Source organism: Aptenodytes forsteri, unplaced genomic scaffold, assembly GCF_000699145.1.
Source record: "Aptenodytes forsteri isolate BGI_AS27 unplaced genomic scaffold, ASM69914v1 Scaffold256, whole genome shotgun sequence".
Lineage (NCBI taxonomy): Eukaryota > Metazoa > Chordata > Aves > Sphenisciformes > Spheniscidae > Aptenodytes > Aptenodytes forsteri.
Genome location: NW_008795021.1, coordinates 563,536 through 577,032, shown reverse-complemented (window position 1 = coordinate 577,032; position 13,497 = coordinate 563,536). Strand labels below are relative to the sequence as shown.

At 39.2% G+C, this 13,497-nt stretch overlaps 1 protein-coding gene across 1 annotated transcript in view; it reads right to left on the bottom strand.

Annotated features, from left to right (window-relative positions):
• Positions 1–10,305, bottom strand: part of IMPG1 (interphotoreceptor matrix proteoglycan 1) — an 83,919-nt gene extending 73,614 nt beyond the window's left edge. The window contains exons 1-2 of the mRNA XM_009275789.1: positions 10,185–10,305; positions 3,228–3,392 (exon numbers count right to left, since the gene is read on the bottom strand). Of these exons, the coding sequence (XP_009274064.1) occupies positions 3,228–3,392; positions 10,185–10,305 (286 nt within the window). The remainder of the gene's footprint in view (positions 1–3,227; positions 3,393–10,184) is intronic.
• Positions 10,306–13,497: the final 3,192 nt, after the last annotated feature.

Below are 13,497 nucleotides of genomic sequence, written 5' to 3'. Positions count from 1 at the left end.
GAACTGAACAGGGAAAAATCACATCATCATCTTTTCTTTTTTGTTGTTGAAGAAGCTTTAAAATTGCTGTGAACTTTTAAATGTTTTTAAAAGGAACAATAGTTAGCTGTTGTACTAAGTACAGAGTTGTCTGTATTTCTGTTTTCTTGCAAATAATTTTACAATTATTATTACAGTAATCCTTACTAGTATTGCCTTCTTTTGGATATTTGCCAGTATGGTTTTTTATTCCTCCAGATTTTGTATATCTAGAAGTTTTTGAAGTTGTTTCTGACAATGGCTAGTAAATACAAAGATATACTTCACTACTTTCTCTTCATTTCAAGGATGATAGACCATCTTTAACAATGTCAGCACTTAGATATTCTTTCAGCTATTTTGCCCCTTCCATATAATTGTTTTTGAAATTACATTTTTTCATAACAGAACATATGCAGGTAAATCAAAACTAAATGGCATCTCTTACAGAGATTGTAAAGCCTGGGAAACACACATAAGAAATCTTGCCAACGTTTCCTTTTCCAACTTTATAGCAGTGTCAGTAACTGTACTGTCTCTAGCTGAATTGTCAAAACACCAAATTCCAAACAAAGAACTCTGTAATGTGAAAATACCCTAATCTTTCAATTTATTTTTTTTCAAAATGCAATGTAAATTCATATAAACCTTTAATATATGAACTTACCTCTGCTTCCCTGAACTTGGAGAGCAAGGCAAATGATGAAAAATATTAATCCAGTTTTCAAATGCATGCTGTCTATTGATCACTCACAGTTTTCAAGATCAATCATGCAGGAAATAAGAATATTTAGGTCAAGTAGAAGGATTTTGTTTTCTTAAAGGACTAAAATCCCCAAGCGTCTTCCCTCTTATTATTTTTCAGGTGTCCCCAGCCTTGGACTGCATTGAATTGCAACGAGGCAAAGAGTGCAACAGGTGCCAGAATGCAAGAGCTGGACAAAGCCCTCCAACGCACACACTTCTAGCCTGGGGGACTGGAGCGGTAAGACAAGAGTGACGAAGTTTTAAAAAAAAGCAGTGTCTGTTTCTGGAATAATCTGTTTATCTGCTGCTCAGACATAATCCCTCTTACAGTCCAGCTGGAAGAGCTTGCTTCATCTTATTAACCTTCTGGGGCAGCATCTGTCAACCCCAGAAGTCTTCAGCAGCACCATGATAAACAACGGAAGTCTCTTCTAGTGTCCACTGCCTTTGGGCATTCCAGAGGTATGGCATGTGTGAGCAGAGGCAAAACCACGGGGAGAGCTAATTGTGCTATTTCCAAACCAGTTATCATAAAACCCAGGGAACTTCCTTTGAAGAGGAAGACAGCTTTTTCTGAAAGAACATGCTATACTCAGCTTTTCCACTGCATATGTCTTGGAAGCCTCTCTCCCTTCTCATACCAAAAGGTTGCTGTTGCAATATTCCTATCAGAGCAGTGATGATGATGTTCTGTGACAGCAATGAAATTATGTGACTCAGCAGTAAATTGCAGCAGTGTTCAGGGCTGGCACAATCTGATGCCAAACTGGGAGTGGGGGAGGGAAGGTGCTGCATGGAGGTAGAATAAGAAATGGTGTTGAGAAATGCTGTTACAAGCACATAGCTATAACCAGGCCAAGAATTGGCAGTGAGTGAATACACTTTTCAAACAGCTCTGTTCCGGTTTTCCAACTAACTATTCCGGTTACATATTTGGCATGTGTAAGTGTTCCATACTTACTTTTTATTTTCCAGAATGTTTTTTACTGTTGCATTACACCCAAAAAAGCTACCAGGTGGGCATTTGTAGTGGTCTGTCCCCCTTAGAGATTTTTATGCAACTGTGCTTTAACATAGGAAGTATCTAGACTGGCAGCAAGAATCTGTAAGCACAAGTTACTTTAAGAACAGCCTTCATTTGAACCCAATCAGTATTCTATTTTTACTTAGTTTTTAAACAATGGTAACCTCCCTTCCCGAGATTGCCTAATTTTAACTGCTCAAACCAGCTAGTACAGAGACTGGGCTGGGACCAAACAAGATCTGCTTTTTTTAATTTTCACAATCTTTTTCTGATTTTCAGTGCTCATTTTAATGCTTTATGTATATTGTTTCATGCACATTGTTTTATTGTTCTAACGGTCGTGGTTTAACCCCAGCCAGCTACTAAGCACCACACAGCCACTCACTCACTCCCCACCAGTGGGATGGGGGAGAGAATCAGGAAAGTAAAATTGAGAAAATTTGTGGGTTGAGATAAAGACAGTTTAATAAGTAAAGCAAAAGTCGTGCACGCAAGCAAAGCAAAACAAGGGATTCATTCACTCCTTCCCATCGGCAGGCAGGTGTTCAGCCATCTCCAGGAAGGCAGGGCTCCATCGTGTGTAATGGTTACTTGGGAAGACAAATGCCATCACTCTGAATGTCCCCCCCTTCCTTCTTCTTCCCCCAGCTTTTATTGCTGAGCATGACGTCATATGGTATGGAATATCCCTTTGGTCAGTTGGGGTCAGCTGTCCTGACTGTGCCCCCTCCCAACTTCTTGTGCACCTCCAGCCCACTTGCTGGTGGGGTGGGGTGAGAAGCAGACAAGGCCTTGACTGTGTGTAAGCACTGCTCAGCAGTAACAAAAACATCCCTGTGTTATCAACGCTGTTTTCAGCACAAATCCAAAACATAGCCCCGTACTAGCTACTGTGAAGAAAATTAACTCTATCCCAGCCAAAACCAGCACATCAGTGAATCACTGCACATATCTAGAATAATACACTGATGTGCTGTTTAAATACAACTAAAGCCGTTTCCTTTGCTTGCAGAAAAATGACAGTTTAGGCCATCAAGGACTCTGTTTAGACTTCTGATGTCAATTGTTGGTAAGTCTGGGGCTCAAGGCATTGTCACATAAAGATGATCTAAAAGTTGCTATGCATAGTGCTGAATTTTAGGTACCCTACGCAGGTATGTAAATCAGGGCGCCAGCCAACTCATGTTACCCATAAAAGCAAGTCAGATTCTATACCATCAGAGTCTATACCATCTAAGTTTGACTTCTGGTTTTAGTTGTCCTGAGTAATTTCTTCTACTGGTCTAGTCAACTGTTTTCCTTATAATTTCCATGCTGCATTTACCTGAGAGACCTGTCCCACCCTGAGGAAGGGGAGATATATGATTATGAAGTACATTTTAAATAACCTCTAATCTTTCTCTGGCATTCATTATTTCCATAGGAGCCAGATCGGTACCTGGCAGCCAGCATGCACCAGGCACAGCTTTAGGCTTCTGATTAAAAGTGAGGAAACCTGGGTTCTTCTGCTCCCTTCTTTGTTGTTGAGTTTGGCCAAACCAAGTGCTCTCAGCCTCCATATCTGCAAATGGAGAGGATGACCCTCGGAGAGCTAGAAAAGCCTCTGTGGGAACAAACAAGATAATACATGTAAGCAAGAATGGCTTTTTCCCCCCTTTCTCATGCGTTAAAATGTAGATAAAATATTTCACAAGTTAGTATTTTGAATTTTTAAAATAATATTTTATTTTTAGATATTCTGGTTTGCATATCAAAGTTAGGCATCAGCAGTAGTCCTGTAGTGGGTTTAAAGAGTTTGTCATGAAGAGCACAAATTGACTTTTTGCTCTTTGAGCTTTTCCAGTTGGGCAGTATTTGTATTTTGCCCTCTACTGCTGCCCAGCCACCATGTTTTCTTTTTCTTACTGAACTAATACAAGATTTACATTTAGTCAGTAAATTAAATCAAATAAAAAAGACAAATAAACATATATCTCTCAGGACAGTTAAAAAATACCTATGTTTCATTTACTGTTTTTGTTTATATTTCATAGACAATTCCTCTTTCTGGTGTCTCTCCTTAGTAGCAGGGAACAAATATGATCACATCAGGGAAAGCCAGTTTGAAACTAAGCAAAATATTTTCTCCCTGAAAGAACTGATCAGTGTCCAGACATTGTGCTTGCAAATGTTCTCTTGTTTTTCAAACCAATTGTACTTTAAAACCTATTTCTTCTGGAAATTCTTACATTCTTCCTTTAAAACTGAATTCAGCCAGTATATCCTGGAAGAATGCCATATAAACTCACTTTGCTGATGGCTATAGACAGTGATAACATTGGGATAATGCACTACATTTCTATTGGGGTGTCATTAAAATAATAGTAATGCAGCAAATGCTGTGGAAATGAAGTTAGTTTTTAGTCTGAGAAAATGCCAGAAGTGGAGTAATAATTTGGTTTAGAATAAAGCAGTAAATTCAAATTGCGAGAAATAGCCAGTTAACAGGTTATCAGTGACCCAGAAGTTCAAAAGAAATTCAGAGATTAAGGTTCTGAGTTGCTGACTGTGCAACCGAGTTTTTAAATCGGCCTCTATACCAAAGGAAAGAGTTTTCAGAAAGGTTTCAGTACAAATCTGGAGAACTGTATTTCAGCAAGTCTAACTTCTGTACTGGGCAAATTGATAGAAACCATAATAGAAGAAATAAGCACAATAACAAGAATGATCTGGCTGATACAATATCCTTGGACAGCCAACAGTTTTTGATGAGGTCTGCTCTTAAAGAAACTAAGCTGTCATGGAGTAAAAAGAAAAATCTTCTGTATTAATAGCTTGTTAAAAGATGAGAAATAAGGGAAAGAAAGAAGCATTTCAAAGGCTAGGTGTTACATTATGCTGGAAGAGGGGGCAAATGATAAGATAACAAAATTTGCTGGTGGTGCAGAATTGCTCAGAAGATTAGCTGGGTGTTTGATCTGATCCAACATGACTGCTCTTAGGCACTGAGCTGTAGTCCCTAACTCAGACTAATTTGCCATTAAGGTCAAGCTTACCCAGTAGTTGTAACAACTCCTGCTCATACTGAAGAGTGCAGCAAACTCATCCATTTTCTGTGATACCTCTCTCCTCCAAAACAAGGAGCCTGATGCGCTGTTCTGCAGTTGCAGCAAACATTGTGGAATTCTAGTCTGAACACAAAATTGAAGCAAGTGATGCATTAATGCAGTTCTTTGTCTCCTTTCATGAACATAAGCCTAGACCTCTTCTGCAATTAAAGATATCTCCAAGATTCTATGGGGTCTTTAAAAAGCTTTGCCGTTTTGCTGTTACTAACACAGTTATGAAGTCCTAGCACCCCTATTTAGAATGGGAAAAAGTATTATGTGCATACATTTACATGACAAGTTACAGGTATATCTCTGATTGCTTGACCCCATCACCTGTGCTTTCTTCTGAAACTTTTTCTATTATACACCCTTAAAGGGATTAATGCATTTAGATGTTGTTTAGTGTGACAAGGGAGATAAGGGTATGAAAAAAGGATGGTATTAACTGAGTAATTCAGCATAATTATGAGGAAAATACCCCAGCCTGACTGCTGCTTCAGGATGGTCACTGATAAACAAATTATGCTCATGTTGATAGTTATATGATCTTTCTTTGGTATCATCAAACATCTAAATGGGATTAAAATGATTTTTTTCTAGTGGGCAGTGTTACAGCAAGCTGACCATTAGCTTCCAGTCAGTGGAGATAAAGACTACAGTACATCTGCTCAAACAGATTATCATGCACTTGCTTGCATACCAATACACAACTTTCTGTTATTCCTGGAGCTGCTTAAGCTTATGTCATGGGGAGCCGTAATGAGCTGAAACATGTTTCTTCCCATGCTTGACAAGTTGTTTTTCTCTTGATGCTTGGAAAGAATCTTTCTAGATTTAGCTGACAGAGTTAACTGATGGATTTACTATTCCCAAAACTGTCCTCAGCAGTGTAGCAAATTAATTTGAACATTGTAGTTATCAGCTATTAAAAATTCAAGCTATCAGATATCTCTCTGTACATGAAGCAAGCCTGCAGAGATGTGGTCTTTTACAATATGTGTTGTCTAATCAGAAGCAGGAAACATAGAAGTAGCTGGTAGATCAGTTTCTTTTTATGGTAATGGGAGAAGATGTTTAGTAGTGAGTGAGAAGACAAGAAGGGAGATATCTGAAGTGTTAGGTGTGCTTCTATCTTTATACTAGCTTAGTTTTTCCCTCTTTCAGAGATTTGGCATGAGATAATAGTTACTTTTTATTGCTTAGCCTAATGCTGTTCAGTTTTTTCTTTCACAGTTTTTCTTTCAGTTATTCCTTGTCGTGCACAGTGGCTGCATTTGTTCATCAGTGTTTTACTTTCTAGATTTACCACGTGAGAGTGAAGTATGAAGTGACCATATTTCCTGTGCACGGGACTGATTTGGTAGGCAAGAGTTTTTGGCTCAAGAAAAGGTCTTGCAAAAAACCCTAGTATGTGCACCAGTGTTGTGTGGCACTGACGCTGTTGAAAGGAAAGAAATCAAAAATCTACCCAGAAAGATAAAAATATGCACAAATGTATGGAAATTTCTTATCTTTATGGTGGAAACTGTATTTTTTTTAATACTTATCTTAACAGTTTCTTATTCCCCTTTTCCAGGAGGGGTGGGTGTTGCTTGTGTTTTCTGCAAGGGACAGGTGACAGTCAGCAGGACTCTTACGGACCTCACCATACCCTGGAACTTCCTGATCTGTATGTGTGATGATAACTGTCATTAACAAAGTTAACAGCTGTGGTAACACGTAGTTCCAGCAACAGCAAATATCCAAATTTAATTCCAATATTGTCTTAACAAATGTAGGAAAATTGGAAGAAATAGTGTGGAGGTTGCATTTAACTAGGCCTGGCAAGGCTTGGAGAATTATTTAAGTAATCTAAACACTGCTGTTATCTATATTATTGGTCTTTTTGCTTCAGTTACTTTCAGTAATAAACCTACTGTGTTTGAACTCAGAGGAATGCTGTGAAAAACCTCTTCTGTCAAAGATGTTTTGAGAAGTAGGTTATATGTCAACTTTACAAGTGTTGGCCTCTCATCTAACAAGCTTGTTTTATGCTTTTGATAGATTCTTGTCTCTTCTCTATCCAGCGAACAGTATCATACTTATCATTGTTTACATAATGGATTCTGTGTATGTGCAGAAGCTGTTTTTCCCAGTGGTGTTGCTGCTGGGTCCCTCCATGGAATCTCACATCGATGTTGTGGTTACCACCAATAAACTCCTTTATGGTTTATTCAGTATAACATTACCAGTGTGACATTGCCATTATTCAGATCATGCTTTGTTCCTTGTACCACTAGTCACCTTATCTTAGATAGCTAAATAAAGTTTTATTATTATTATTATTTTACATTCTTTCCAAAGGGCTCTGTGTCAGTGGGGCCTTATTCTGCATCTCATAGCTACATTTTTGGAAATGCAGCTGATGCAGACTAAGGATATGGAAATATTTGCGCTAGTTCTTTCAAACCACGCTATAGTTCTTGTTTGTATTGCTCAGTTGCCCTTTCTGATTTTGATATTCTGTTATTGATAACCTTTAAGGGAAATATCTATTAGGTGAGTTCTTAGTCAGTGTCCATTCCAAACAGAAAAATTTGAATACCACCTTTTGACTATTTTCTGTGAAGACAGATACATTTTTATTGTTTCCAAAAGTAGTAATTGTGAAGTTGTTCTCATGTTCAAAAATTGCTTTTTCACTTTCATTAAGCAGCTTGAGAAGTTGCCATATATTGTATAGTAAGGTTGCGACCTTGCTTTTCTATGAAAATGTCAATTGCCTCTCACTTCCATTTATTTTTCCTTCTTGCAGATTTGTATTTTTGGAAGTGTTTGCAGTTTCAGAGCACTATTCTACAAGGCCAAATGTATTATACATGTGTTACCCTGCATGCTGAGTAGAGCTGGGATTGTTTAGCTTTCAGAAGAGAAGACTCAGGGGGGAATCTTAACAACATTTTTAAATACCTGATGGGAGAGAGTAAAGAAGCAGAACCAGACTTCTCAGTGTTGCCCAGTGGAAGGATAGGAGGCAATGGGCACAAACTGAAATACAAGAAATTCCACTTGAACAAACTTTTTTAATATAAGGGCAATCAAACACCAGAACAGTGATATCCAGAGAGGTTGTAAGGTCTCCCTTCTTGGAAATACTCAAAACCTAACTGGACGTTTAACAACATTTTTAAATACCTGATGGGAGAGAGTAAAGAAGCAGAACCAGACTTCTCAGTGTTGCCCAGTGGAAGGATAGGAGGCAATGGGCACAAACTGAACCAACAACAGTTGTTTCTGTTCCTTCACTATGAGAATACCATAGAACCATAGAATGGCTGAGGTAGGAAGGGGCCTCTGGAGTCCGCCTAGTCCAACTCCACAGTAAGACCAGGGTTAGCTAGAGCAGGTTTCTCAGGACCACGTCCAGAGGCCCCTTCCCATAAAGAGGCAAGTAACTATTTTTCAAATTCATTTGAGCACCACTTCAGCCTACTGTAGGGCCTCTGTGAGTCACATTCAGCTCCAAACAGTATTTTCGATGGGAGATACTCTGATGTGGCAAATATATTCACACACAAAGGTTTTAGAGTATAACCCACACAGAACAGGAAGAATTATTCCATGTACAGTTAGGAGTTTATCAAGTCTAGAAAGCTGAAATTACATTTTAAAGAAAGAAAACTTTAGACTGAGTAAGAAGAAAAAAAATTCCGGAATTTGTTCATTTCTGGAACAGAATTCTGTGATGTGGCAAAAGTTCCTTTGTGTGTATTGTTAGAAATGGTGTTAATAGCATGTTCTGGTTTTTATTTTTTAATCATAATTCTTACTGTGATTCCTAAACCAGGCTTCAACAATTCAAGGCACACTGTACAAATGCTCAGTTACAATGGCCCATTCCCAGAAAAGAATATACAGGATTGATGGAGTTCAAAAATGTTTTCACAGTATAAACAAGATTTTTATAATGTGGTTAAGTTACTTCCAGTTTATAACCTGCATCCTTCAGCTAGGGTACAGTTACCCTCTGCATAGCATTGATGGTACATATGGATGGCAGGAAGGGAGGAGCTGGGTCAGGAAATCTGTTGTACGCAAATCTTATTGTTCCTTCCCCTTCAGTTCAGAATGAACCCTAAATATTCAATCTTTCTCTGATCTTTTGCTCCATTTTTAAAAACCACATTCTCCACCAAGTTGTTATTTACCCAAACACCATTTTTTGATCCTCTGCACTGGTGACCATCTGCCCTCTTGTCTGATCTCTTTTCCCCAGGTGTCCATCCTCTCCATTTCTGCTTTCTCTCCTTTCTGACCTTCCCATTTCATCCCATCTCCTAATTTCATTCTGCTTCTTTCCACAGTGTTCTCATCTCCGTGTCCTTGGCCTGAAGTTGCTTTCCAGCCCGCTACGGTGTGTTATTTTGAAAGCTGAGTGGAGTGGAGGATTGTTGTGGTGTTTATTAGCTACCCCTGGTTGGTAACTCCAAGGTAAGAAGGGAGAAGCTACTTATTTTATCTTATACAATACCACCCTCCTCTGGCAGTTCCTCCTTTCTTCGTTCTGCATTTCACTGATGGCTACAGCAATATATAGGTTATTCCTGCCTTCAAAATTCACAAGAGAATTATCATTTAGAAAGGCTGAATAGCTTATCTTTTTATTAGGAAAAAATAAACAGCAGCACTGTACCTTCTTTCTACCCTCTACATTGGATTGTGTTAACATGAGGGTTTATTTAGCTCCTTTTCAGACATCTTTCTCATTCCAACTCTTCTTTCCTCATTGCTACCTTCAGTTTCCCACAGTGGCCCCCAGATTCCCCATGCCACAATACAGTGAGGGCCTTTTCTGGAGCCAAAGCAGGCTCCAGAAACCAGGCCCTGTTGTTAGCTGGACTTGGTGCTCTGCTCAATGCAGGTCGAAGAGGATGTGTTAGGTGGATCCCTCCCACCTCAGCCCTGAGATGACTGGGCAATGAACTGGGGGTCCTTGGGGCTCCTCAGCTCTCTGATCTGGAACAGCAAAGGAGAGGCAACCTCTGGGATGTACCAGCTTTTTGCACTGCATCGACTCTCAGCCAGAAAAATGGTTTTGGAGGAGCCAGCTCAAGGCTGATTTTGGCACAGAAGAAGTTAAAAACCCAAAACTTTCTGTATAGCAGCTATGCGAGACACATTGTGGGCTCGCTGGGTACCCTTATTTCCCATTCAGGGCTGCCTCTTTGCTATGAACTTGTTAGAGGCAAGACAAGATAGTGCCTCTGTCCCTATACATTTAACACCACAGACATCAGACTGCTTTTTACAGTTCTGGTTATGAATACCTCTCCCCTGTGCCATGCAGCCACCTTCTGCAACCCCCTGAGCTTCCTTTCTTACAGACTCTTTCAGCTCATCCTCACTCCAGCCACTTTCTGTGTGCCTCTCCTCCCTTCCTCTGGCCATTGCCTTATCTCTTTCATGCCTATCTTTAACATACCCTATCCTCTGTCTTTCTGTCAACTAATCCCTTACTAATTAAACTCTGCCCAAAGGACAAGTAAACAAAAGTAGCTGAACTGACATGAAATTTTCAGGCTGTTACTCCTCTTGCTCTGTTTGTATATTTAATCCTTCTCTCTAGCTTTTATCTGCTTGCCTATTTAGATAAGAAGCTGTTGTGGAGTAGGGATGCTGTGTGTGTATTGTATAAGCCCCACTTTCATAAGCAGGGTGGTAACAAATATAATAAATGCTACTGTCACACTATATTCGAAGGTCATCAGAGGCTGCTGTTGCCATGCCTTGAGGGTGCTAGTGGCAGCTATTTTACTGCTGTCTGGTTGAGATGTGTTTAGGATCCTGCTTCTGCAAACACGTCCTGCTTGTGAAACTGACCACCTTCATTGTCACCATTTCATCAGGCTGGAAGCTTCTTGGGGGATCAGATGCTCTCCTGGGTGCCAGCTCCCATGAAAATATTCCAGGAGCATTTTATAGACTAGCACTTTAAAACAAACAGGTCTCACTGACCTGTCATCACATGTGAGGACATGGGGACATGTGGCATTGGGTGGCAGCTCCAACTTACTTCCTCAAACAGCTTGAATAGTTTAAGATGAAAGAAGGGATGGATAGATGGATGCCACTGCCCTGTGTTTCTTCCATTTACCACAGATGCCTTTGGTTTCAGTTTGAATGAGCATTTTTGAGAACTTCTGTAACTTGTGTAGCAATTCCTGAAGTCCATCTGTGTTTACATGCAGCTAGCGGTGGAGCCACAGCAGCACACGTTCAGCATTGCTCTTGAAAGTGAGGCAAGAAAAAACCTAAGCAGCCAAGCAGTGCAAAGCTCCATATTACTTTTTTAGCAGTGACTGAATTGTCTAGTTTAAAACAAACAGAGTCATCCTTATTTGAAGCACGGAACATGTGGAATCCAAGGTTAGGGTGGTAGCACCTCTCATAGGGAGTCCATACAGGGTTTTAGCAGCTGTCTTGTCTTGCCCTACAGTCTCCACATGGGTAAGCGTGCTCATCGTATATGAAGAAGCTCCTGCTTTCTTGGGACCTAAGTTTTCTCCGAAAATAATTTGTGGGCTGTCCATGAGGGCCATTTGCTCAAATACCTTTGAAGTGTTCATCAGTCAAATGGCCCTGCTTTGTAGGAATTCTGTTTATAGGGTGTTTGCTTTACCCTAGGAAAGTGATAAGCATATGATTGTCTATGCTACACTACAAAAACAAGGTGAAAGCAACATTCTGTCCTACTTTCATGTTGAAGATAATGTCAAATTCCTATTTATCCCCATTTTTCTGTCCATATATTTTTACCTGGATCTCATTTTCATCCAAGGCAAACATGTCTACATATCTTAGTGTTGAAACTGTTTTTCTGTTCTTAGCTGGAAAGAATTAACTATGTTCTTCTGTTCTTAGCTGGAAAGAATTAACTATTTTGGGAAATCAACACCTTTTTGAGAACAATGCAAGGGAATGTCTCACTAAGCTGAAATTCCTGAACTGGCCTTGTTGTGTCTTAGTAGTAGTAATGTAATCTGGACAGCTGATTTTAAAACAGAGAACAATACTTAGTAAGAAGCCACATTTTTTGTGCTAAGGGCTTTCATGAATAAGCCTGTGGGATGTCTGTGGTTGATCTGAGTTTCAGGTCAGGATTTCAGGTCAGATATATAGAGCAGAGTGCAATACGAATTGTTGATAGTCAGGCTTTCTAGCTGTCAAGTAGGGTAGTTTCCCACACTGATATCTTCAGGACTGTAGTTTTGGGATTAGCGCTCTCTGGATTTGGGATCATCTGTCAAATCTACTCCTGCAACACAGAAGTGGGACATAGTTTATACCACAGAATGGATTTAAGTGTGAGATACTCCCTTTCACAGAAAGTCTAAGCCTGTGTTAGGATATGGAGAGATCAGTGACGACTTCTGAGAAACATTACATGTGTTTTTAAACTCTGTGATAAGTTAAATGTAACTTATCTAAGTCAGTAAAATCTCCAAACAAGTTAGGCAATATGACACATGAAGGTCAGAAAAGAGAAGTTAATTTGCATAGATTAAAAGACTGAGTTCTTGGTGTTATGGAAGTGATTAGCAAAAATCCCACTGTGATTAGCAAAAAGCCCTCATGGTGACCAGGATTTCATCCAGAAACATAATGTGGAAGCAAGTGTAAAAACCCAAACAAACCTACACGATAAAAAGATGTGTAAAAATAAAATGCAGATGTTGTAATGAAATAAATTGGGTCATAAGGAAGAAGTAGAGAGGGGAGAAACAGGAGGTCCAGTAGTAGCAAACAATAATAACAATAACAGTATGAAAAATAACAATGCCAGGATTTCATCCAGAAACATAATGTGGAAGCAAGTGTAAAAACCCAAACAAACCTACACGATAAAAAGATGTGTAAAAATAAAATGCAGATGTTGTAATGAAATAAATTGGGTCATAAGGAAGAAGTAGAGAGGGGAGAAACAGGAGGTCCAGTAGTAGCAAACAATAATAACAATAACAGTATGAAAAATAACAATGATGGAACGCAATGGAATATGGTGCTATGTATAGTCTAAATGCTCTCTGGAAACAGAGGACATTTTTACCTAAAATGGAGCTATGTATAGTCATTAAATGATCTGGAAACAGAGGACATTTTTACCTAAAATCTCCTAGAACTTTGTTAAACCAAGCAAGAGGATGGGAGACGTGGATTGAGATCCAATCTTACAAATATTTTACAAATCTCTGAATAGGACCACTGTAAATATTCCTACACCAGCTATGAAAGGGAGCTAGTGTACTCCATGTTCTTTCTTAATGTAATTTTTTGAATCTAGAAACAGGCTTCTGTTCTGCTACAATATGACAGTCTGATCAAATTTTCATAATTTGTAACAGCCTCTTATCAGTATTCATTTTTCTAATGCAGTAACAAAAAGTCTTATCACATCTGTCACAAAAAGATTCCTGATAACAAAGGTAACAGAGATTAAGTAACACAGTAAAAAATTTCAAATACATTTGAAATCCCCCAGCAAGACTTTGTGCATTGATTTCCTGTTGCACCTTGGAAACACTGCTTACCCAGCAAATTTCACAGCAAAGTAAATAAATGAGCAAAACCGGTGGATAAAAA